General features: G+C 34.7%; 2 protein-coding genes across 5 annotated transcripts in view; one reads left to right on the plus strand and one right to left on the minus strand.

Moving 5' to 3' along the window:
* The window catches only part of LOC128994659 (triple functional domain protein-like), a 284,163-nt gene extending 281,017 nt beyond the window's left edge, over nt 1-3,146 (plus strand). For all 3 annotated transcript variants that reach the window (XM_054419354.1, XM_054419352.1, XM_054419353.1), the window contains 2 exons: nt 2,003-2,198; nt 2,958-3,146. In XM_054419354.1, coding sequence (XP_054275329.1) covers nt 2,003-2,198; nt 2,958-3,047 — 286 coding nt within the window. In that variant the 3' untranslated portion in view covers nt 3,048-3,146. The remainder of the gene's footprint in view (nt 1-2,002; nt 2,199-2,957) is intronic.
* Nucleotides 3,147-4,266: 1,120 nt separating this feature from the next.
* On the minus strand, nt 4,267-25,177 carry LOC128994442 (DDB1- and CUL4-associated factor 11-like). 2 transcript variants are annotated; one of them, XM_054419017.1, is made up of 12 exons: nt 24,959-25,177; nt 21,765-21,876; nt 16,752-16,853; nt 13,562-13,721; nt 11,522-11,668; nt 11,053-11,231; nt 10,541-10,633; nt 9,639-9,885; nt 8,665-8,820; nt 7,434-7,540; nt 5,645-5,809; nt 4,267-4,355 (listed from the first exon to the last, which is right to left on the minus strand). In XM_054419017.1, exons 1-11 carry the CDS (start codon nt 24,991-24,993, stop codon nt 5,657-5,659), a joined length of 1,491 nt encoding a protein of 496 aa, XP_054274992.1. In that variant the 5' UTR covers nt 24,994-25,177; the 3' UTR covers nt 4,267-4,355; nt 5,645-5,656. The 2 variants fall into 2 exon arrangements, with proteins under 2 accessions (XP_054274992.1, XP_054274991.1); XM_054419016.1 differs by having other exon boundaries at nt 24,902-25,177.
* Between the last annotated feature and the right edge of the window lie 236 nt (nt 25,178-25,413).

The raw sequence follows: 25,413 nt of genomic DNA on the forward strand, positions 1-25,413 counted from the left end.
AAAGGAAAAGAGTCCACTTCTTCACTAGAAACATTACACAAGAATATGAATATTTGGATTTCACTCACTGCACTTTTAATCAAGATTAGGCTTTGGTTTACTACATGCAATTTCCTGGCCATTGAACTAGAAGACTCCATGACACATCAATACAAGGTTCAGGTGTTACAGGATGAAAAGTTTTCTTTCACTGCTTAGAATTAATGTTAGTTACTCATAAGTTAACATGTTTTCCTTTTTAAATGACGTTTGATTGTGCCTAATTTAATGTTTATAAGCATAAATATGCCACTGTGGCGTTTCGGCTACGTCGTTGGGGATTATGGTCGATTGATTGATTGTAACGACCAAACCGTTTGTGTAGGAAATTACAACTGGATCCCTTTATTTAACCAGAGGAGACAATTTATCGCTAATCACAGGCACAAAGAGCCAGCTTTGATGAATATTAATATTTATTGAACCATTTTAACTACAGAAATACTATTGTCGTTGAATATATGCAATAATTATTTGACAACTGGGCACAACGTGAACTAAGAATTGAGCTAAATATCTATATAATTAATACGCTACATGAAACTTTGTCGGTTGAACTCCTCCGCCATTTCTTAACCGATTTTATCCATTGACGTCTCATTCGAAAGAGCGAGTCGCGTAAATTTGCAAACTGGCCTTACATTTTTGAAAAAGTCCCTTGGGCTCTGCCCCAGTGGCTATGAAAGTTCCCATGTTATCCTTATGAAGAACGTAATTGTTTACATTTTGATCAGCTGTATAATTTATTTGCTGTTATTTATTTTTCTATTCAATGAAACGCATTGAGTACATTTATTTACTATTTGATTTGAGTTTGTTTAAACATAACCACCAAGACGGATCGTGTTAGTATGGTTGTATCTTGTATTTATCGTTGTTTTGTGTCGCTATGACGGATCGTGTTAGCATGATTGTAAGTTAAATTTTTGAATATATCGTTGTTTAGTATAGCTATAATTTGTTTATTTGTTGTTTTTTTTTTTTTTAAATGCCTCTGACTCGACGACAACGAAACATAGACAGGAGGCGTAATCGTGATAACGACCGCAGCTACAGAACAGTGGCGCGTAATAGGCTTAACTCATCCCAGTCAACACATGACTCTGGACAACCTCAACTATCAGGTTACAAATACAGCCTAACACTACCCCAAAACGACTTTTCGTTCTCAATTGACCCTCTATCAATGACCTGTGTTGCCTGTACAGCGAGGCATTTTGAGAAGGAGAAAACCGGCCGGAATGCTTTAGATCTATCAATAACGAAGATAAACATGGTCTGAGTTACACTCCGGTATATAAACTCATTGTAAATATGACTGTTATTCGTTTTGAAATAACTCCTGTAATACTGAGCAATTGCTCAAATTCGAGCAACATGTACACTAGTTGATATTAAAAGCTGACACTAGAAATAAGATAGGCATTTTTGACTACAGAATCTGAAAAGAACAATTATGGAAATCTAGAGTAATTACACATATAACACCGTACCTCTCATGGCGCCTTATACCCATATCCCAACATCTAGCAGAGGTCCATGCTGTGGGTTCGACGGCAGCACCACAGACTCAGGTTCACCCTACTCACCTCACGTGTTCGCCGCGCATGCGCGAGCACGGTCGTGAGTTGAAGAGTGCCTTCTTGGCAGGACATTTGAGGTAGATCAGGCTGTGGAGGCTGAGCTCCACACCACAACTTAGCCTATTGTAAATATTTTAAGTGAATGGCTAAAGAAATTATTTAATTTGAATGGATATGACTGAGAAACCGATTACAGTAGAACCTTGATCTCTCATGGGGATGATCGAGGTTGACTCCTTACCAAGGATTGTGATAACTTATATAAGGGTAATAAAAATTTAAGGACATTTACAAATGACACCTATTATCTAGGGGTGACTGTTATCAAGGTTCTTCTTAATTATGGTTCCACTGAATAATCAACCGTTGCGTTGTTACAGTGGAGTGTCCCCGTTCCTGGACGACAGTCCGGAGGAGACTACGGCTAACATATTGAAAGCAGACTTCAGCTTCCTCCCGGAGCTGTTCCCTTCCAGCTCCGGAGATGTGCAGCAGTTCCTGTCTAGTCTCCTGGTGCGGGATGTCGTCTCAAGACCCTCTGCACAAACGGCCCTCTCCCTCCCATGGCTGCAGACGGTAGGGAGAACACTCATACTGCTTACTTGTCAGTATTGACTCGAAAACATCTTGGGGCGGAATTGTTGGGAATTTTTGGTTACGGAAGCATCATTGAGACATAAGCTTTTGTATACTGAAGTTGATACCTCATCTGGACCAGATATAACAAGGTTCAAAGATAGGGTCATCCTTGTTCTTAGTTAAGTAAAAGAAAAATCCAAATGTAAGTTCAGATTCGCAGATGACCCAACAGCAATAGTAAAAGGTAAAGACAAAAATGAATTGGCACTTAATATATCTTCCTCTGCTCTAAACACTAGTTTCTGGTTGAGTAGAATTTTCCGCTTCATCAAACAGGTTCAAAGAATTAATTTCTTCGGCTCCCAACACTAACATTGACCTTACTATCTGATAATTCATGAAAAACCACACACTCTGTCCTCTACACACACACATACACGTAGAAAGAAGGATGTGGCTGACAGATGACAGATCCTGCTAGTGTACATGAGAAGTAAGAACATTTCTCCACGCGAATTTTGCGCTCCTCTAAGCTCTTGTTGTTAGACAGGTTGGTTGGGTTGCAGGGTCCCATGGGCAGTTAATGTTTTTCTAAGAACACCTTAGGAACCTATCACAGTAGGGCTAAAAATAATTGAACTTTAATTATTTTAGTCTTTTGGAGTCACTAAGTAGTCCAATGTACTCAATCTTGTAAGTTATTTTGACATTATGTTATCATTGTTTATCATATAACATCAGCTTAACTGTTTACAGGTGACATCAAGTTTCAACATCTGTCCATCTCGCCTCGCAACATTTATAAGAAGAAGAAAACCGCCTTGCTTGAGTCAAGATACCATTTAAGCATTTCCATTCGCCTCCAACACATTTTTTTTAATTAATGTGAATAATTGTATGTATGTAAAATTGTGTATATTTAATTTAATTATAAATCCAAAGAATTTCTTTACATAAATCTGTTTTTCATTTACCAAGTCTTACTATTTTACACATCTCTCTAAAAAACCTCTGAACCACAAGTTGTGAAAAAATTCAGTTTTTAAAAGTCAACTTTAATAACAATACTGTAATGCAGCAAAATATTTACATTTTGATTTTTTACATTGGAAAATGTAGGTTCTTTCCAAATGTTAGTGACACCTGACACTAGAATAAAGATTTGTGAAAATGTCAAATTAACAGATTCAACGGTTATTGATAAAATACCCCCGCCATAGCATGAAGACTAAGCAAATTTCCATTTGCCTGATTGGATTTTTACTTAAATCTATTTAAATAACATTAGGTTGAACGAGTACCTAGATTTGCCACTCACTACAGGGAGGGTAATAAAGTGTGTTTTTTTAGTAAAATACAACAGCTCAGTATAAAATAAATAAATTTGCCAAGTTTGACCAAAATATATATCTATAAACAAGCAAACTACAACTGTTTACTAAACTTATTATCTATAAAAATAACATGGACATTTTAAATTAAATATTTTTTTGAATTTTCTCCGTACTAAAACAAAACACTTTATTGTACGACTCGATTTTTAAGTTCTTCAAAATGGTTTGGAGAGAAAATTGGGAATTTTACGTTTGAGGGTCAAAAATGAGAAAACCCTTATTTTTACCCCACCCATGGTCCGATCATGTTGGTTCGCAAACTCATTTGAGTAATTGTAGGTTTACACATTTGTACTGATTGGATGATTTTTGCTTTGGTTTTTTATCGTGCTAACGGACATTAAGATTGTGTATTTGGCCTCTGGGGACATCGAATCGAAAAAGTAAATTGGTCCCAGGTCCAGGTCTTACTATGAGAAGTACGACAATAGCTTATTCCCTGTATGGGAAATTCGCTAATAACCTATAATAATAACACATGAGTTTGTTTAATCCATGTAATGATAAACAAACTTACACTAGGAGAATTTAGAGGGGATCGTTTTGTATGTATACAAATATAAACAACAGAAAAAGTTGTGAGTTAAAAGTTTATTTTTCTCTTTACAAATAATAATATTATATTATAAAATATGTTCAAATATTACACTATACACAAGTAGCATTTACAGGATGTCGTTTACTTCACCATAAAATAAATTGTAGTGGTGTTAAAAGTATGATACAAAATCCTGAGCTCCGCCCTTCCCAGCACCCCCAACTGAAACATGAAGCACTGACAATTATTATCAAATATAATGATTACCTAATCCAACCACAGTTGTTGGTATGTCGACTCGTTTCATTCCTCAGAACATCATCAGGTCAATTTGTGATCTGCCATCAGCAATCCAGTTATGCGGAACATTTCATATCGGAAGCACACAACTACACATCTATTTATAAGAACATGGAAATAGATGTATACCAAAGTACAAAGTTAAGTGTTACCAAAAGGTTTAAGCTTGATGTTAAAGAAGAATTCACCATCTACAAAGCTAAAAAGCTTGACCCATGTAGCATTTGAAATCTTTCCAGTCAATACATTTGATACATATATTTCCAAGTTACAAATCAGCAGAATAAAGTTTGTTTTAACTTTAGTAAAAAATAACAATAACAAAACAAACTGAAATACAGGTGGCACTGGAGAGAAGAAGAAGCATCATTATTCAGTCAGTTTTATTTAGTTGGTGGCAATGATAAGAGAGTGCTGGTCAGCCTATACAGTTTTAATCAGATTTATCACTTTTTATTCCATTTTAACTATTTTATCAACATGACAAGTTTCAATTAATGTGATTGTGGAATTTCATTAAAAGAATCTATTGACATTGATGATGTGGTTGCATTCAAATTGACCTGATGAAGTTCTAAGGAACAAAACTAGACAACACACCAACAACTGTGGTTGGATAAGGTAAACATTTTATTTTATCAATAATATTCTAACCAAGGGTCTCAATGAATATTAATTATTATTAATTTAATTGCTTACCTCAAAATAATTTTCTTGATTTAAATAACTTTAATCCGTTTTTATCAAAATTTTACTCATGATTTTTCGCATAAATTTGTAATATAATATTTCATAACAAGAGTAGAAAGTGGGGTATTTTACATATTCGAGACCATATTTGAACTTTTCTTTTCGCTATACTAAAAATACCTAGCAGCAAAGGAGAAATCATTAAATTAACCCTAAAATAATATATACAAAACTTTGTCGACACTAGCCATCAGTGTCACTGGACATGAACTAGACATTAAAATCAAGCTTCAAAATTTACAATGGTATGAGACGTCTACTTGTGTTGGTTAGTCAATGGTAACACTCCAAGTTGGCTCAAGCATTCTTGAATTTATTACTAAAAAAAAATATGCAGTGTCAATTGTGAATTAATTGTTTTTTAAGATTTATTATCAATTCAGGATTTAGGACTATCTGACCTGTAACGAGTTTGAATATCATAATAAAACAGTTTATTACCAGACAAATTTAGGACTTACCACTTAGTGTTGCTACAGAATTTGCTGTAGATTTCTCCTGTGCATCTCGGCTATTCGGGAACTACGGCGTACTTTCTGAGGTGTTGGCTCCACTTCTTCAAACTGATCATCAGAATCATCACGGTCCTTGTGTTTGTAGCCCCAGACCACCACGGAATAGTCCCACTGTCAACAAAACAAACAACTTAGCACTTCATTGGTTACTAATTAGTTCAAACGTTAAGCCCTAAAGGCTGAAATAAGCCGTCATGAATACATGACAAACTAACTCTGGGTAGTTGAGTGGTTATAGTGCTCGTTTTCAAATTTGAAGGTCTCAAATTTGATTCTAAGCTAGATTGAATCTGGACCCATAGGCCGTTTGTCAATGGTGCTAGCGAGACCGATTTTTTTTTTGTCCTAGGACGTTAGGCACAAGCCTGGGATTATTTTTCACATTACTTCAGGCTAGACCTGCGCTAGGTTGCGGCATTATCAAAGATAAAATCCATTGGTGACTTGGCGGGGATCGAACCCGGGACCTTAGGGACCAAAGTCCCGCGCTCTAACCACTACGCCAGCTCGCTCCCCAAAAAACCGATATTAGATAGTGATAAGACTAAGGTTTTGACTTATACTCTTGATTTGAACCCTTAAAAAACATGAAATTCCAGTGGTTATGAACCGCAAAATAAAAAAAAATCTTCACTTACAACTATCCTGAATTTAAGTACAACCATCAACTGTAACTACATAAAAACCTGACGTACTACAACCAGAGAGACAAGCTTTGAAGTACAACTAAGTGGATAAAACTCAAAATAATTAAGTTTGCTAACAAAATTCCACCCTTCTGTCAAACAATTTGGAACCTCAATTCTTGTTTCCTCATAGAATAGTACAGTAGCCTCCCTCTTATCCGGACACCTTTTACCGGACATCGGTTTAACCGGACTACACTCGGCAGAAAAATTATATCAGCACATTGGTTTAACCGGACTAGATCGGCAGGAAGTGGGCGGTACTGAAACGACTGTTCTCGTGGGAAAGATTTGAGACCAGTGATGACGTGTCTAAATACAATGCTCTCCTAAATTTAAGTTGAATATTACAGTAAACGGTCCATTTTAACAAGTTTTGAGTGACGTCGGTTTAACCGGAAAAACCGTTATCCGGACTGGCCTCGGTCCCGAGGAGTCCGGATAAGAGGGAATCTACTGTAGGCTACGTTACAAGGTTGGGAAATAGCTGTTGACAGTGCCGAGCATAAGCCTCATGCATGATTTCAAGCGACCATAGTACCTCCCCAGACTAGTCACGTACAATACTTTTTGCCACACTACTGGCAACAATACAGGGTGAGTAAAACATAACCTATACATACAATAATACTGTTTAACACATACTATTTTACCAAACTTTTTTAAGGTGACGTTTCAAAGTATAAGGGTTTAAAACATTGCCAAATAAACATTTCAAAAAAATAACCAATTTGAATAAATAGGTCGTTTAAAAATATTTTTTTGAAAATACAATTTGCCTATCCAAACTTGTTTAATATTTATTGTTTAGCTTTGTTGTGACCATACTAAAGAAAGTCATATTATACTTATTTAATTGCTCTGTAAGAATGATTGGTGAATATACCGTACTCCAGCTGACTTTACCGTATTCATTCCAGCTGACTTTACCAGTTCCTTTCTGTATAGAACTACTTTCTAGTCTACAAAGAGGATAGAAACTAGTTGCTTACATTGTAGTGAGGCGAAAAGTTCTAAAAAAATATGTAAATCATCCCAGTGCTACTTACCGAGGTACTTGCAAGCTCAGGTCGATAAGGATGCCAGGAGACGTCTCTTACACAACCTCTATGACCTTTCAATACTTTGACTATCTCTCCAGTCAGTAGGTCATATACTGCAAACACAAATACATTACTTGGAGGTCAAATTAATACAAAATCCCATAACAACAACAATTACTAACTCAATAATTACTTCGGCACCTATACTGGACGTAGCTAACACTATCAAAATGTAGTGAAAGACAGCTGCAGTCTCAATACACTAGTGATGGCCAAAACCAGAAATTTATAATCTCAAAGCCAAAACCGAAACTTTGAAAAATCAAATCCCGAATCTCGAATCTCAAAACCTAAATGCGAAACTTCTGGTTACAAAGGTCAAGGTTACAACAAAAAAAACACATAATCATAAAATGTTAAGTATGCAATCAAAACTGAAAGAGATCGACTCCTGACCGTGACATAACATAAATATGTGAATGTGACTGATAATCTTAAAACCCAATACAACATAATTTTTCATAAACAACCAACAAAAAAATTTAACTTCTAACACCAACATAAACATGAATATTACATTAATTAGAACATTTAGTGGTCAATATTTCTTTTTGTTAAAATATTGATGTGAAACTGAATTGTACCAGTTATAGTATTTAAGATACCTTTTGAAGTTCAGAATAAAATTTTCTTGCTTCATTACTGTTAATGGTGATGTTTGCTCTGTTTCTACCAGCTTGTTTGGAAACAGCATTGAAAACAATAACAATGGCACAAAAAAATGTAAGCAGTTTAAAAAATAAAACTGTCAAAATTTTCAATTTTGAAACTTTTGAATCTTGAAACTTGGTGATCGAATCTCGAAACCGAAACTTTTCCTAAGTTTTGATGGTTTTGAGATTCGAGATTCGGTTTTGACACATCACTACAATACACATACACTTACAGTGCCCAATTGACATGTAGACAACCTGAGCTCATGTTCAACTAAAAAGTAAAAAGTGTGCATTGTTAAACAATGCATGTCACAACACGCCACTGATGCACAGCCAAGGTTCAGTGGCAGCGGACACCTGTAAGACGGCATGGTATTCTGGTGTCGCCAGAATATATAGGCATGTGAAAGATCTTCTGCTCCTGTACGGTTTTTATCACGGCAAAGACCTAAAGTGAAAGAAGCACAACACTAAATTCTGTGCTCCGTAAAGTCAATTACAATGTGTCGTGAGAGACTTACTGACGACTCTGCCTGAAGCACAGCCAGTGTAGATGAACCTCTGTCCCGTGGTGTGTGACGGAGAGAAGTGACACCTGATGAGAGTCTGCAGCACCGAATGTCCTCTGTAGGTCATCACTGAAGTGTCCCCCTCCAGATTGTCCTTGGGGTTTATCACTAAAAAACATATCGCCAATAATGTTAGGTCACATGAGTCTAGTTTTCAAACCCTAAAAAAATAAGATAGCTTACTTTTCAACAGAATATTATCTAAATAGACCTTTTTAACATGATAAGAGTGTGCTAGTATATTTCATGATAGGGCCTAAAGTGACTCTTTTCGACCCGAGCTCAAGTTTTACTATTGAAGCGAAGCCGAGGTATATTGCATATTGCACCATTCATCAAACTATGTTACAAGACTGAAATAGTTTTTATTTAAAGATATTCTCTCAAAACTACTTCTTACTTGTTTTCATTTTAATTTGTTAATGGAAACAAGCAGCTGTTCAGCAAGTGATTCAATCGTTTCGTCTATTAAGAATACGATTGTGTTTGTATGTACATTATACTATCAATATGTCGAACTATTTGCAATAAGGCAACAATTAACTACAATTGATTAAACAATCTATTCATACTTTCGATACATGCTTACAATCAAAATTTACAGCTGAGTTGACAACAGCTGATTTTTACTCCCTAGGGGCTAAAATCAATTTATACTTCCTAGAGAGAGTAAAATTGCTACTACTAGTATTGAGCATGCATAAAAAACAGTTATTTTTGCTGCAGTATGACAAAAAAGTTGTTTTTTTGTTCTAGGTACCTGAAGCATGGTAGGCCAACACCAAACCTTCACCCCTTCTTCCCTTAACATTAGTTCTCTAATCAACACTAAATACAATTCTAGCTCACAGAATATCTAGTAAAAATATAACTTTTACACTTATTTTCAGTTAGGTAAGTAACAAGAACTTTTGGTATAAACGTACACTTTTTAGGAGCCTTCTGCCAACGATAGTCCCAGTTTTGTTCCGAGACAACTTTCCTGGTGAACTCTTGGGCGTCTTCTGAAGAGAAGACTCTGACGTCCCACAGTTTGATGCTCTGGTCCTTGCTGTTGGACAGCAGATAGCGACTGTCGCCCTTGGAGTCGATGTATGTGATGCCGTCCATGTGTCCCGCCAACACTCCCACAGGCCTTGGATTGGTCTCGTTCAGCGTCCTTCTATCCCACACCTAACCACAACAAACCCGATGGTTATAGAATTTTGGGAGAAAGCACACTTTGCTTAAAAAAATTAACAAAAAAATACTAGCAGAAAATTTATTTATCACAACATTATGGAAGAAGGAATGGATACCCAACTAACTTACCTGAGAACAGTTAAAGGCAGTTGAAATCACAAAAAGTTCAGAGTACAACTAATTATATTTAACCCCTACAAAAGGGCATCTTAAAAAGTAGACTCTTCGAAATTCTTAAAATCAATTGAAAACAAAGTTTTCATTAAAAAAACTTGATTACCCTTAGTTAGATAGGCCTTAGTTTTGTTTTTTACTTAAAAGACTAAGTAGTTCACTTAAAACAAGGGTTAATTTCAAAATAGACAGATACAGTTCTTAACCTTTTCAATAGAATGAACATTTTTAAGTATGGAGTCTCATTAATGTTATTAATATTATTATTATTACGTATTTTTATTTTTATTTTTAAAAACTTTATATTCATAACTGTAGTTACATCATATGTAGCTTGTTAATTTAAGATCGATGTGGAATACTGCAGACAAGCCTTTGAGACTTTTGCAGCTTGCTGGAAACTAATTTTTAAAACTTAATTTTTGTATTTGAATTAATAAACATTTAAAAAAAAGAATGCAGTAAAACATACCTTAACCAAACCATCGTCGCCCCCACTATACAATATCTTTGATGTGCTGTCTGCGAATGCGACTGTGTTAACATCCTCACCGTGGCCGTCGATCTGTAAACAAACTGCAATGAAAAGATGCAAAAATTAATTCTGCTACTTAAAATGAATAGGCCTAGATTCATTATGATAGTTGTTACATCATATAGGCTTTAAGGGAGATAAGATAATTTATATTCCAAAAATAACAATCGCAATGACATATAGTGAGTAGTGACTAAACAACAGTAAAAAGGAAAATATCCCCACAAACACATATCATCTGTGTATAGGGTGAGTCTTCATTGTCGCTTACCACTTTGCATAAAATACACGTGTGTTTGGTGAAAAAATAAATTACATGACTTATATATATATATATCTAAGTCTACTAATAAACTAATAAAAAGTAGAAGAAACCTGAGGCAAAACAATGACAAATTTTCTGAAAATGCAACATCATTTTAACATTTTACTGACAATAGTTTACAAACCCTCAAAGTCCTCTGATTGCACTCCAGATCGTACACGTAAAGATAACCGTCGTTAGCTCCTCCAAGAATCTCCGTCCCGTCGGATGAAAACACCGTGGAAAATATACAAAACCTCCGATCTTCGGGGTTGAGTGGCAAAGCTTCATGGTTCTCGGGGTCTGATATCCGACACAGGTGTACTGAAACATTTGTTTGAAACTGAGAAAAAACTGTAGAAACGTTATTAAAGACGTATCAACCGACTCATAGACAGATTTTATTACTAAGAGACTCTTAACACATATTTATTCAATCAATCATGACATTAATTTACGTTATCTTGAGAAATTGAAGTGGACATCATCTTCACTGTATAGTATAAATATTAATTTTTTTTTATAAGCCAGGTTCTCATTTTGTCAGATAAGCTTGCTGAAGTATAGATGAAGAAAAATATTCCACGCAAATAAAAGAGTGAAAAACAACTTACAACTCTCAGACCAGCTGGAGTAGACTATCCATCGGCCGTCCGGACTGAATGTAGTATCTACGATACTCCAGCCTACGTCTCGTGCTTGAATTTGACTTGAAAACTTCAAACCTTCACACTTTGTCTGGTACAGCCTGATGTAGCGATCTAACACAAATTACACACGGTTAGACATTAGGTGCTTGCAAACTTATAGCAAGAATGTTTACAAGTATTCCAAAATAATTAATGTACAGGGTATCCCAAAGGTAAACAGACAGGAAAATTGTTTGATGTGTCAAAATAAGAGAAAATTAAGGATAAAACTTGTTCTAAAATTGCTTTGTTAACTAGACAGGCATCCACCATTTTGTATTTTTTACATAAACATGTTTAAGCTGAGCCAATTCTTGAATCTTAAATCTGATGAAACACATAGCAAGGAATTAAATTTTTACAACTTTTGTGTTTAAAAATCTTTATCACAAATGGTTTTATAAAATCAGTTATTAAGGTAAAACTGTGAAAAGTTACTTTTTTCTCATGTCTGTGCCTCAAAACAAGGCAATTTCCAGCTAACTACGGTTACCAAGTTTTTTATCTATATATTAAGTTAAGCCAAAAGCAGTACCCACAAATTTTTGAGAAAACTACAAGTCCCACCCCCATAAGCCATATAGGTACTTAAAATGTTCGTCATGACGAGAAACCTTGCGCAAAACTATCCATTTTTTCATAAATTGCCCTTTAACCCTCCAAGTGTCCATAGTTTAGGCCTTAATGTCCACCTATTTTTGGCGCATTTGCAAGGTTTTATTAAAACGGATCTGAGAAGCTTAAAACAATGTTAATTCTAATGTTCTATATACCATTTTGTTTGGAAAATCATGGGCTTCAATATTATATATAAAACATAAGGAACATTTTTTCAAAAAAAAAATTTTTAGGTAAAAAAAATATAATTTCGAAAATTTTCAAAAAAAAAAATAAGTTCGCGCTCAATGAAATTGTATAAATTTTAGGCCTATAAATATTTGAAAATAGCCACTTTGTTCTAAATTTTATGAGGATTACAAATATATAATAATATAAGGAAGTATATTTGCAAATAAATAAGTTATGGGCAAAAAACTGATTTCAGTACATAGCGTTTAGCTAAGAATGCATAGCCTAACCATAGCTAGGAATCTGGCTGATAATTTACATCAATATCACTACCTACTTCTTCAGGATCATCAACCAGCACTTCAAAACCACTTAAATCTTCTTATAATGCACCACGTATATCACTACTTTTGATTTTTAACACTAAAACAATGATAAACGTAATAAAACACATCAGTCATCGGTCCGGGGGAACCTAGCTGTTTACAAATACACGCACGTCAGCTGTCTGCATCAATTATGATCGGCTAGGAGAAAAATACAGCGCTGAGACAGACATCTGGAGACAGCTTAGAATGTAACGGAAAGAACGATACCTAACTCGATCCAGTTCAATCCGATTCAGTCAGTTATAGAGCCTTCGCCGTAAACGATGTCTGCTTGTCGAAAAATCGGCAAGTAACACTATACAAAGTGTGGTGCTTGCCGAATTTTCGTCAAGTAACACTGGGAGGGTTAAGGTCATAATTGCTTTCCAAAGGGAACTTTCCATGTACTTAATGTTAAAAATACCTCAGCTGTTCTTATTTGTATGTTATTCTTTCAATTTATTACCTTTGTGATTATTTGTTTGTAATGCTGCATTCTGTTTTGTTTATTTCTCAATAGTTTTATTAATACTTATGAAGTCAAACGGGTTGAAGCCCGTGGGTAACAGCTAGTTTCATTAAAGAGCAATATATTTTACTTAATAAAAATGCATAAATCAATAGAAAGTTTTTAAAACACAAAGTGCTAAAAGTACACACTTCATTACATTTTAGGAGTTTGCTAGTTTTTACTAGAGTTTACTAGTTTATGCTATTACTTCCAAAATGTGTTCCAAATAAAAAAACATTGGAAATTTTGTATTCTAAAATTTTATTTTTGCTACTACAATGAAGAGGCTTAATATACCTTGTGAAGCAGTAAGAAACTTGTCTCCATCTTTGGAATAAATCCCACAAAACATCTTGTTGTTGTGTTGAACGGAGCTGATTGTTGTGCGAGGCAGCAGGGTGTTGCCTATCCTACATTTGTCCCCACGAGAGAAAGCTCTGTCGCCAAATATACCAGCCTGGAAAACATAAGCTGTCAAATAATCTGCTCAGTGGCAGAGAAGGTTGGATGGAGAGTTTGGACAAGAACGTAGTGGAGTAGAACCCCGGTTAACCGATATAAAGGGGGGAGAGCCGTCTTGGATAACCAATTTTTCGGTTAACCCATCATATGCTAAAAATGTCGGTACGTAATAATTTGATTTTTGTATGAAGTGCTTCATGGTCTCGGCCTGCCCCTGTTAGATAAGATTTTCTAAAAATAGCCCATGTATTACCACGGTGAGTTGGAAAATAAATTTAAAACAATGTCTATATAATACAGTATTTTATTTTAGCTACAGAAATGTTACAATGGGTTAGAACAAACTTAAAACTTTAAACTGAAGTTACTAAAGCATTGGTATTGCTTATATTTTAGCCTTGTATTATTTTATGGAGGCAGTGTACTGAGAACACGGTGAACAAAGAATTGGGAGCAGCGATACAGTCAAATGTGTGGACATTTTAATAGTTAGATAGTAATTTCATGAAACCTAAAATAAAAAAGCATTTAAACATGCAAATTAAACATTTAAAAACGAAAATTGTAATGAATCAACACTGTAGATTATGATACTCTCTTTGAAGCTAGCAATGAGCTGGAAGATCTTGAGGAAGCCATGAAACCGTCTCTTGAGGGGGCATCTGCCTGGTTCCGAGCAAATCACTTTTTTCTAAATGAAACAAAGACTAAGCCTATAATCTTTAGCCTATGAAATTTAGAACATAATTTAAGATCTGTCAAACTTCTAGGCTTAAATCGTGACAACAAAGTAAACTTGAATGAACAGATTAGACATGTTTGTGTTAGATTTTCTGGAGCTCTGTGTCCACTCAGAAGATTGAGATTTTTTGTGTCAAAATACTGACTGAAAACTGCATATATTGCTTTCTTTCAGAGTATTTTATTGTATTTATTTAGGCTCTGGGGTGCCAACTCTGGGGTCAAGAGAGTTCTCCGCTTTCAAAAGAAATCAGTTAGAATCAATAGTATCTGGTGCTGATTACTTGGATCATTGTAGACTAATATTTCTAACTGAAAACATAATGACGGTTTCTAACCTTTATATTTTTCAGTCTTTGCTCAAAATCAAGAGAGAGTGGGATTCTTATGAGCTAAGAGGCGACATCCATTCCACAAATCACGTGTAGGAAAAATTATCTGAATTTACCACATGTTAGGTTAAGTAAGGTTCAGATGTCAAATGATGTTAGTTACCGTACATGTTTTTTTTATAAACTTCCTTTTGTAGCTCAGAACCTGCCAGACCCAAAATTCAGGAAAGGGGTTGAGGGGCTCCTTTTGGCAAACCCTTTGTACAGGTTTAAGCATTTTTTTACCAAGACTATGTAAGTAGATTTTTTTTATTTACCGAGTGAAGTGTGCTGTTTTGTTTCTCTGCATGGAGTTTCAAGAAAATTGTTTATATTGGTAAGAAACCTTGTACCTAATTTTTCTTATTATAAGTTGATGTTTTCCAGTAAATGTAACTTTGTGGAAATGAAGTTTCTTGATTCTTGTGGTTTCTATCATGAAATACAGGGTGGAGCGCGGGAAATTGCTATTTTGAGTTGCAGGTGGTTGGCAGCACTGTTAGTCAAAAAGAGGCGGAAGTGGGCGATGATTGTTGTGACTGACCGGAAGTTTGTCTTCAGCTCATTTTGAGTTGCCATCATGGAGTGGACACGTGAGGAGCGTTAATTTTGTGTTGAAGCATATTTTTCAAATAACTACTCGATAATTGCAGTGCAACGTGCTTTCCGTTTGCGTTTCGCTGTTTCCCCACACGGACGTGTTCCTGGACGGCAATCAGTTGTGAATTGGGTGAATGCATTCAGGACAGCAGGGAATGTGTCATCTGTACGAAGAGGACCTGCGAGGAGTGTTACAACACCACAAAATATCGAACGAGTTAGAGCAGCAGTATTGCAATCTCCGAAACGCTCTGCTCGGAAGCAAGCACTTGCTCTTGGCATTTCAAGGCGTTCTCTCCACCGGATTCTCCATAGTGAACTGCATTTCCACCCATATAAAATGTGTGTGGTCCAACAATTGTCAGCACGGGATTATTTGACACGACGAACATCTTGTGAAGACATGCTTTCAACCATACCTCGTGACGCAATTGTGTTCTTTTCTGATGAGGCACATTTTCATCTCAGTGGGTGTGTAAACAAGCAAAACATGCGGTACTGGAGTGACACAAACCCCAGAGAAGTTCATCAGAGACCTCTGCATTCGGACCGCGTCACTGTGTGGTGCGCCTTATCACGAGTAGGCATCATTGGCCCTTACTTTTTTCCGGCAACTGTGAATGCCGAACGTTACCTAACTATGCTGCAGGATTTTTTCCATCCAGCACTTGAGGCAATGCAATTAGAGGGTACATGGTTTCAACAAGATGGTGCCACTGCACATACAGCGAGAGTTACCATTGATCTTTTGAGGCAAATGTTTCCTGAACGGCTCATCTCTCGCAATGGTGATCTGAACTGGCCGGCACGCTCACCAGACTTAGCTCCATGCGATTTTTTCCTTTGGGGTTACCTGAAGTCCAAGGTGTATTGCAACCGTCCCAAAACCCTGGAAGACCTAAGGAACAATATTGCTGCTGAGATTGCCAGAATACCAGTCGACATGCTTGAAAAAGTGCATGAGAACTTCAGAAAACGTATGCAGCAGTGTGTGGATCGGGAAGGTCAACATTTGCCAGATATAATATTTAAAACAAAATAATTTGTAAATTCCATTACTGTTCAATGTAAGTGAAATATAAAATTAAGTTTCTACATGTTCATAATTTTTTTATTCCACTCCCAAATAAGCAAATTACCGCGCTCCACCCTGTATCTAGGAGGCGATCTTAATATTCTTAGGAAATAATTAATCTTCAAGCATCAAACGACACATGGACTAGAATGCAAAAAATATTACGTGCAGGCCTCAAAAAAAACTAGAAAGAGAATTGCCAATATTTGTAAACAATTTATACTATTTGAAAACTTACCTCTCTTGCCATAACCATGGATGTGGTCGATTTAGGTCTTTTACGACCTTTGGAATGAAGCAACCCACAAGCTTGTTTTGTAATTAATGTGATTTCACTCATCTGAAACAGTTGTAAAATGACAATCCTATTAGCTAATTACTTTATTTAAGGGTAATTCAAAAACAAATCAAATCTTGGTTATTTTTCGTTGATTCACTACCACTAGGCCTACTTTTTTTATTGCAACTCCGATATTGTAGCCTAGTCTATGAGTTATAAAATTATAAAATGAAACTATTCCAAACTAACCTAAGTAACCAAACTTGCTGATTATTAAAAAAATCTGATAGTGAATAAACGTAATTGCAATAAAAAAGTAGTGGTAGTGAATTAACGGAAAAGGACCAAATCTTTATTAATGATTAAATAACATGTGTTACAATAGATTTTGTCCAATTATAAGGTTGCCATAAAAATATTTAATAATAATAGCATGAATGACTTTAAACAATCTGTTCAAGGGTTTCCAAACAAATAATGTTCTATGTAATCTACAAAAGTCAAATCTACAAATGTAATCTACAGTAACTTATGAAATCTAAAATCTACAAATAAAACACTCTTTTAAACGTGACCATTTGGATTTTCATGAAATTTAGCATTTTAGTAGACCTATTTTGATTCCTGAATCTAAATGTGTATATTTTGTGAATCTATCTTGCATTTTTTCAAAAATATACATATTTAAAATTGATAAAATGGCGATTCAGTGTGTGCCAATCTAAAATATTGTCTAGGATGAGTTCTATTTGTCCTATCAAGTTGTACAATGGCTAATTTTAAAAAGGATTTAAATACCTTTATTTGAATCGTTCTTAAAATCTTTGTTTGAAAGATCTTCCAGTTTGGCCGATGCAGTACCTTTAGACAATCGTCACAGTTAATTCTATATGATGATTCTATGATGACTGATTTCTCATAGTTGTTTGTAGCGACAAGTACCAGGCATCTATAAGCTAGAATTAACTGTGACGACTGTCCAAAGTACTGCATCATCGGCCAAACTGGAAGATCTTTCAAACAAAGATTTGTGATGAGGAAAGTTGAAAAGGACCTCTTGTCAGCAATGCAAAATTTTCAGTATGGACGATATAAGTGATTAAGGTGGAAAATATCAAAATTTGGTTGTTATCGATAGTTATACCTCATTTAACATAGAACAGGACAGTATTGGTTGAAATATCGAATCGAAGATGTAAAAGGTCGAATGAAATAAAATAATTTTGTTAGCCTCTGCACGGTCTGAGAAAAGGTACCTCTTGTCGCTCAATGTTATTTTGCCATTAACGACAAGAGGTCCCATTTCTAATATTCACTTAATAAACAGGCTTTAGTCCAAAATATGAATTGTCCTGCATTCTAGTGGAAGTTTAGAGAACTACAACAAAGTTCAGTTTACGGAGTTTTGTATCTCACAAATTTTTCAGTCCCAACAAGAGGTACCTTTTTCATGTTATGGAGAAATAACGTAGGGCCGACAAGAGGTCCCTTTTCTGAAATGTGATTTTCACGACATGCTTCGATAGAACATTTAATAAAAAGTACCGAGAGCTAAGACATAAATTGGTAATGTCTCCAAAGAGGACACTATAAGCTTTCTTTTGGTACCAAAATGGTTTTACGAAAAAAAGTTTTTATGTGTTATCTATTATTTAAAATTTGTAAACAGTTTTTTTTTTCAATATGACCAATTTTCCTAACAAAATGTCATACAAAGGTTTTATAACTTAACAAAAAAATCGTAGATGCATGGAACTTGCAGCAAGTGATTTATTTGGAATTCCGAACAAGAGGTCCCTTTTAACTTTCCACAACACATTTGAAGAGCATATACCTAAAATATCACAACATCAGTAATCCAGTTAGCATTTAATATTGGAACCTCACAACTACACATCTATTGATAAGAACATGGAAATAGTTGAAGTATTACCAAAAAGTTTTAAGTTTGATTTTAAAGATGAATTCACCATCTACAAAGCTAAAAAACTGGACCCATTTAACATTTTAAATCATCAGACTTCTTTCCAGTGAAATACTATTTTTGATATATAGGTATATTGACAAGCTACAAAACAAAGAAGTATGAAAAAAGGAAGAACAAAACAAACTGAAATTCAGATGGCACTGGAAAGAAGAAGAAACCTCATTATTCAGTCAGTTTTATTTAGTCAGTGGCAATGATAAGACAGTGCTGGCCAGCTTTAACAGTTTTAACCAGTTTTATCACTTTTTATTCCATTTTAACTATTTATCAACATGACAAGTTTAGATTATTGTGATATTGACTGTATTTTAAAGAATCTTTTGACATACAGTACCACTAAGTATTAATACATTGATGATGTGGTTGCATACAATTACCTGACGAAGTTCTAAGGAACGAAACTAATTGTCATACCAACAACTGTGGTTCCATAAGGTAAACCTTTTATTTTATGAAAAACTTCAATATCAATACTAAGAAATCATTTATACTCTGTAGTATTGTGTCATTTTAGTTAGTTAATTTTTTTGGGTTTAGTCTAAATTTTTGTTTGTTATCCTTTGTGTTTGGCAGCTTGCTTAGATAGATTTGGTGATAGAGCAAGAAGGATGTATATATATTTTAGGAAAATAATTTATAAAAAAAAATAATGAACTATTACAGCTGTGCAATACGAGATCTCAGGGTCCCGTACAATGACGTCATATTTCATTTCTCGGCTGGTTTAAGGTTGTCAACATTGTACTGGTTCACATGAACAAAACAGAGCGCTCTCTCTCCTTTTTTTGTGAGGTTATGATGTGCAAACGTTACTGCCCAACATAATCTCGGTGTCTCATATCGCACCTTGGTAATGAAATGAAATGGGTTCATTGTCCATTGAATTTTTACAAATATTTACAATGCCATAAAACAACTTCAGTTATAGCATAGTCAGATAATCTTACTAATATTATAAATGTGAAAGTTTATTTGAATTTCAATCAAGCATTAATTACTGGACGGATTGGGCTGAAATTTGGCATGATGATAGCTCACATTCCCGATTAACATATAGGCATATTCTTATCTCAAAAATCCTTTCGGGCTCCGCCCCCCGTGGCTCTAGAGTTTCCCCAAGTTAACCGAGTACTCATATTTAAATGGAATTAAAGAATTTAGTCAGCTGTTTCAACTAAAAAGTTTGGTTCTATAATATGCAAAATCATTAAAAGTTATAAAATTTACCAACAGGGTACAGAACTATTATTTTTTTTGTTTATTTATGAAAACAGCTAATTTGAACTAAGCAGCAACAAAAAACTGTGATACGCAATGAAAACTGTCTGTTTACAGTTATGTTTATGTTTTTAATTTCACAAATAGGCCTAATTTGTGATATTTTGTGAATCTTTAATAATTTATTTTTTTCTATTGTTTGGGTGAAGTGGTAGAACTTTATCATACTGTGTCCTCCCCCATTGCAAACGCAAAGCTTGAGTATAACTGTACTAAGCATTTTATACTTATATGCCAATCCTGTACGAAGGACGGGTACTCTGGTAGTAAACAATATAGCTAACTTCACAAAATGAGACATGTTACAATACATATTTTAAATATTACAATTGAATAATCTTATTCTTAAGAAATATTCGTGGCATTGAGAATAATGGAAGTGATTAAACCACATAACCAACAAAATCCAAAAGTACTTTGGTCCATTTGCCAACTCAACTTAAAAATTAATACCAGGCATTTCAAAAAAATAATTTAGAGAATAGGTTGTTCAAAAGCCATCGGTAGAATTTAGTTTTAAAAGTAATTTCAGGATATTTTTGTATAAAATATTAGCTTGTTGTATATTTTTAGTGAGATTACAATATGGCTTTTAAGAGTTTTAGACAGACTGAAAAATCTATGGCAGCAACGTTTTTATTCCTCGTATTATGAACATGAGAATTTTGTTTGATTAAGTTGGGATTTATTAGAATATATGATACAGAGTCAAATAAATAAATGTTAATCACAGTTGGAATTTGTAGCAGAATGGACAGGGGTTTACTACAGTTTTGCTGCTGGGGTTCATAAGATATAATTTCAACCAACTTCTTTTGTAAGACTAAAATTTCCTCTATCCTACAGCAATTGCCGTAAAAGATAATATTGTAGGCCAATATCAAAAAATGGATTGAAAATAAGCAAAGTAGGCTGTTTTAATATAATTTCGATCCATGCAATGTATTAGTTTAGTCATAAGACAAATTACCCTTTAAAGCTTAGAACTTATGTAATCGATATGAGGTCCCCAAGAAAGAGTCTTATCCAGATAAATACCAAGAAATTTAACATTGTCTGAGACATAGCCATCCAACATATGTACCTAATTTGCACGGTCTAAAGTTAAAAACAATTTTTTGAGTTAAATTTATTTAAGAGGAAGCCATTAGATTCAAACCAGATAGAGGCTTCATTATTTGAGTTTTGAGGTAACTCTTAAAGTTGTTTAAGATCGGGATCATGAGATCATAGTAGAGACCTAGGCCATAGATCTCGTAGCGCACCATTGGAATAATGTGTGAAAATATACAACGCAGCGATCATGTTAATCTGATACCAAACACACCCTAGGTACCTAGGTAGGCCTACACAACCTAGAACAGTTGCAGTGTTATATGTTACATTTACATATACAAGGCCTACTAATTAATTATCATCTAGGATATTGGCAATTAACTTTTAACCATTTTACTGTTTGTACACTCCTTTGAGAGCAAATTTGAACAAAAAAATTGATCAGTTAGAAAACAGTTTTCACGATTTCACATTCATTTAGATGGATACAATTTAAATTATTTATATTTAAATTAAATTATATTAATACAATTTAAATCAATTTAAAAAAAAAAATTACCATACCAAGAAAAACTTGTCGAATGTTCTTGTTTTAGGTGTTTTGCAACTTAAATGTTTTACAGTGATCTTGTGTAATCTAGTATTTTTACCTGTAGATTTTTAGTGTTGGGAACGTGATCAATTTGAGGTGGGCTGGCTGCGGCTACAAAATCTTCGTCACTGTCGTTATCATGGTCAGAGCTTATTATGTGAACTTGACCACTGCAATAGAACATAAATTATACAACCAAAGTCTGACATGATCTTTAATAATTTATATTCGTGCCTATCTTAAAACACGAATGTACAACTAATTAATATGTAGTTTCACTGCCAGGAAATAACACCAACAAATAGCCTATTTAATTCAGGCAGATATTTACTAAGAGGTCAAATGGAAAAAGTAAAAGATGTGAAGAAAAATTTACCACCCAAAAACAAAAGAGCAATTGATGTCACTGTCCTGAATTCAGATAGGCCTAACATCAAAATTAAACTTTAGTTCGACCAATGTTTATCACAATTTAACTCTTTTAAATGGGTACTGAAATCAAGGGATCGGCATTACGCTACTCCTTTCACAACCCACTACCGAGATATTTGGCCAAGAGCATCATCATCCCTCAGCAATTTTTTTTTTTTGTAAAGTGCAGGCAGTCAACTTCCCCCCATCTAGTTGTCAATATACCACCACTTCGCTGGCCATCTCCCTCTTTGCTATCTTTGTTACCAACCTGAACTACAGACAAAAAACAAGCTTCAAATTGTACAACTTGGGAAGTTACTTGTGTTGGTTAACTAGCCTATCATCAAGTCTTTAAGTTACAGAAGTAGGCTACCTGGTTATAGATAATTAACTAATAGTTAAGTAACTTAAACATGAACTATAGAAACAAGGTTTAAAAATAATTACTTCAAAGAAACTTTACACGAATACCTTATATAACTTGGGCCTAATAGGCTGAAGTTATATAACAGGCTGGTAGGACCATGTCAGGCAGGTTAAAAACATATTATCTGTTTTATTATTGATTGCATGTTGTGTTGTCTTTTATAGGCCTACTTGCTAGCAACTTGCATATGTATTATTGACTAGGATATTCTCTTATCTAATGCATAAATTCGCAATGTAAGAAGGCCTACCTATTTTGGGCCTCTTGTTATATATGAATTAATATTTAATTTAATTGAAAAAATATTTAGAAGATGAGCCCATATAAAAACATTGAATGGTCATATAATGATCATGACGCCTATTCTGTACTCTATGTTCAAGAATAAAGTAACTTGTTCTGATTCTGATGAGATGCTTAAAAACTGCATTGGGTACAGTTTCTTAAGTGGGCTACGCTAATATCGATTGAAACTATCGATTCGATTAGTAAACCTTCATGCGATTTTTTCACCATGAGCAAGTTTGGTTGGTTAGGTTAGGTTATGATAGTTTAATTTTATAATGGATATATTTTAAAATATTGATTATTAATCAATATTTTCTATTCAATAGTTTCAATCGATAATAGCGTAGCCCAGTTAAGAAACTGTACCCACTGCATTCAGCCTAAAAACATAACACGAGGCCTAAACTTAGGCCTAGTTGTTGCGATGGAACTTCTGACAGGTCCTAGGCCTACTTGAAATAATTCAGAGCTGGCAATGAACTACAGTAAGTGATGGTCATGCTGAAGCCGTGTTTTGACGAGAGTTTGGAACTAACTTAAACGTTTGGAACTTTTTCTTGGTAACTTAAACCCTCCGAGTGTTATGTGTTGTAAAAGCGACTCATAACACATCCGCTGTAGTGTTATGTGTCGCTTTTGCGACTCACAAATACTGTTTGTGGCGACGGTTCTGGGATTGACTGAATTGGATTGAACTGGATCGAGTTAGGGATAGTTTTTTTCAGCAGATTCACAGCTTTCTCCTGATGTCTGTTTCTATACGCTTTTCATTTCAGTTCCGAAAATATTGTAGCAGACAGCTGACGTGCATATTTTTAAACAGCTTGCTTAACCTCGCACCGATGACTGATGTGTTTTATTACGTTTATCATTGTTTTAGTGTTAAACATCAAAAGTAGTGATATACGTGGTGCATTGTAAGAAGATTTAAGTGATTTTGAAGGGCTGGTTGATGATCCTGAAGAAGTAGGTAGGTAGTGATATTGATTGTAAATTATCAGCCAGATTCCTAACTATGGTTAGGCTATGCATTCTTAGCTAAACGCTATGTACCGAAATCTGTTTTTTGGTCATAACTTATTTATTTGCAAACCTACTTCCTTATATTAAGTTATTATATTTTTATTTTTGGAACCCTCATAAAATTCTGAACAAAGTGGCTATTTTAAAATATTTGTAGACCTATAAATTATAACAATTTATTGAGCGCAAACATAATTTTTTTAATTTAGCCTATTTTATAATTTTTGAGAAATGTAACCCCACAAAAATTGTTCAAATTTTGTTTGTAATGTTTTAGCCTATATAAGTTATGTAACATTGAAGCCCATAATTTTCCAAACAAAATGACATATAAAACAGTAGGCCTATAGGTTGGCCTATACTGTTTTACTGTTACTTTACATTATTTTTAAGTTATTTTAAGGTAGCCTAACAAAAGTTTGTAAATAACAACAGATAGCCTAGGCCTAGTGCACTTTTCTTTGATTTTGTTGGAAACAATTTAATCACCCTTCCCGAGAACGCAGATAACACTGAGAACGTGGCGCGTGGTGGTGGGTACGCACGGGGGGGGGGGGGGGGGGTAATTTAGCGGGGAAGTGTAAAAGACAACATAGAATTATCGAAACATGTGTTCTAAACATATGTTTCCTTGTGTTCTGAACACCCTTTCATCTTTACCAACTTCTGCTGTGAAATAAAATTTCGTTTGTAAACACTAAAAAACTGTTTCTAGGCCTAATATTAAAATGTTTCTTTTCAAAAAGCAAGTTAGTGTTTCCTAGTTTGTTTAGAACATTTATTGCAAACACATGTTCCCAACACTGGTATAAACGCGGATTTAGAATGACGAGAGCCCAAAAAAGCTGTTTTCAGGCAGTTTAGCTTAATTCTAGGTCTACCTTGGCCTAAGCACTAAATTTTATACAGCTACAAAAAGTAACTTAGATTTATCTAGGTTGGATCAGATTGTCCTACATAAGTAAATAAGAGATAAATAAACTATCAAAGCAACAAACCCCCTAAACTAGAAAATCCCTTTACATGAGTTAAACCCAAACAACCTGCGTATTAAATACTGCAATATAGCAGCCAAATCAGACTCTGCACTATCTTCTGACCGTTCTTCCATTCTTCGAGATGCAGAACTTCCCATACAGACAGACGTTAAATCAACCGACGAGAATAAATTCCAAGCAAAAATCAAACTAAAAGAAATATTTGTGACTTTAAAACAGTTCAATTAAACCTTCTTCCCTGACACAATAACCTCTTACGCATTGTTTTTACTAAAGTACAATCAAAATCAGTGATCAAAATAGCCTATCTATCAAACTCTCCTCTTCTTTTCTTTTGATCATTTCGTGCGAGAACTGACAAATGTCAGACAGTGTGACCAACCAACATTATAAGTTAAGCAATTTTGCTCTAAGTATATATGATTGTAACATTTTAGCGAATTTCCCTATACGGAAGTAGGGTACGATGCCATAGCTTATAATGTCATAGCTTATAATTGCGAATATGTTGCATAGCTTATAATCTTGAAAATGTGGCATAGCTTATAATGGAAAAT

The sequence above is a fragment of the Macrosteles quadrilineatus genome, unplaced genomic scaffold (assembly GCF_028750875.1).
Source record: "Macrosteles quadrilineatus isolate MER2022 unplaced genomic scaffold, UCM_ALF_1.0 Scaffold_5__1_contigs__length_97177068, whole genome shotgun sequence".
In the NCBI taxonomy this organism is placed as follows: Eukaryota; Metazoa; Arthropoda; class Insecta; order Hemiptera; family Cicadellidae; genus Macrosteles; species Macrosteles quadrilineatus.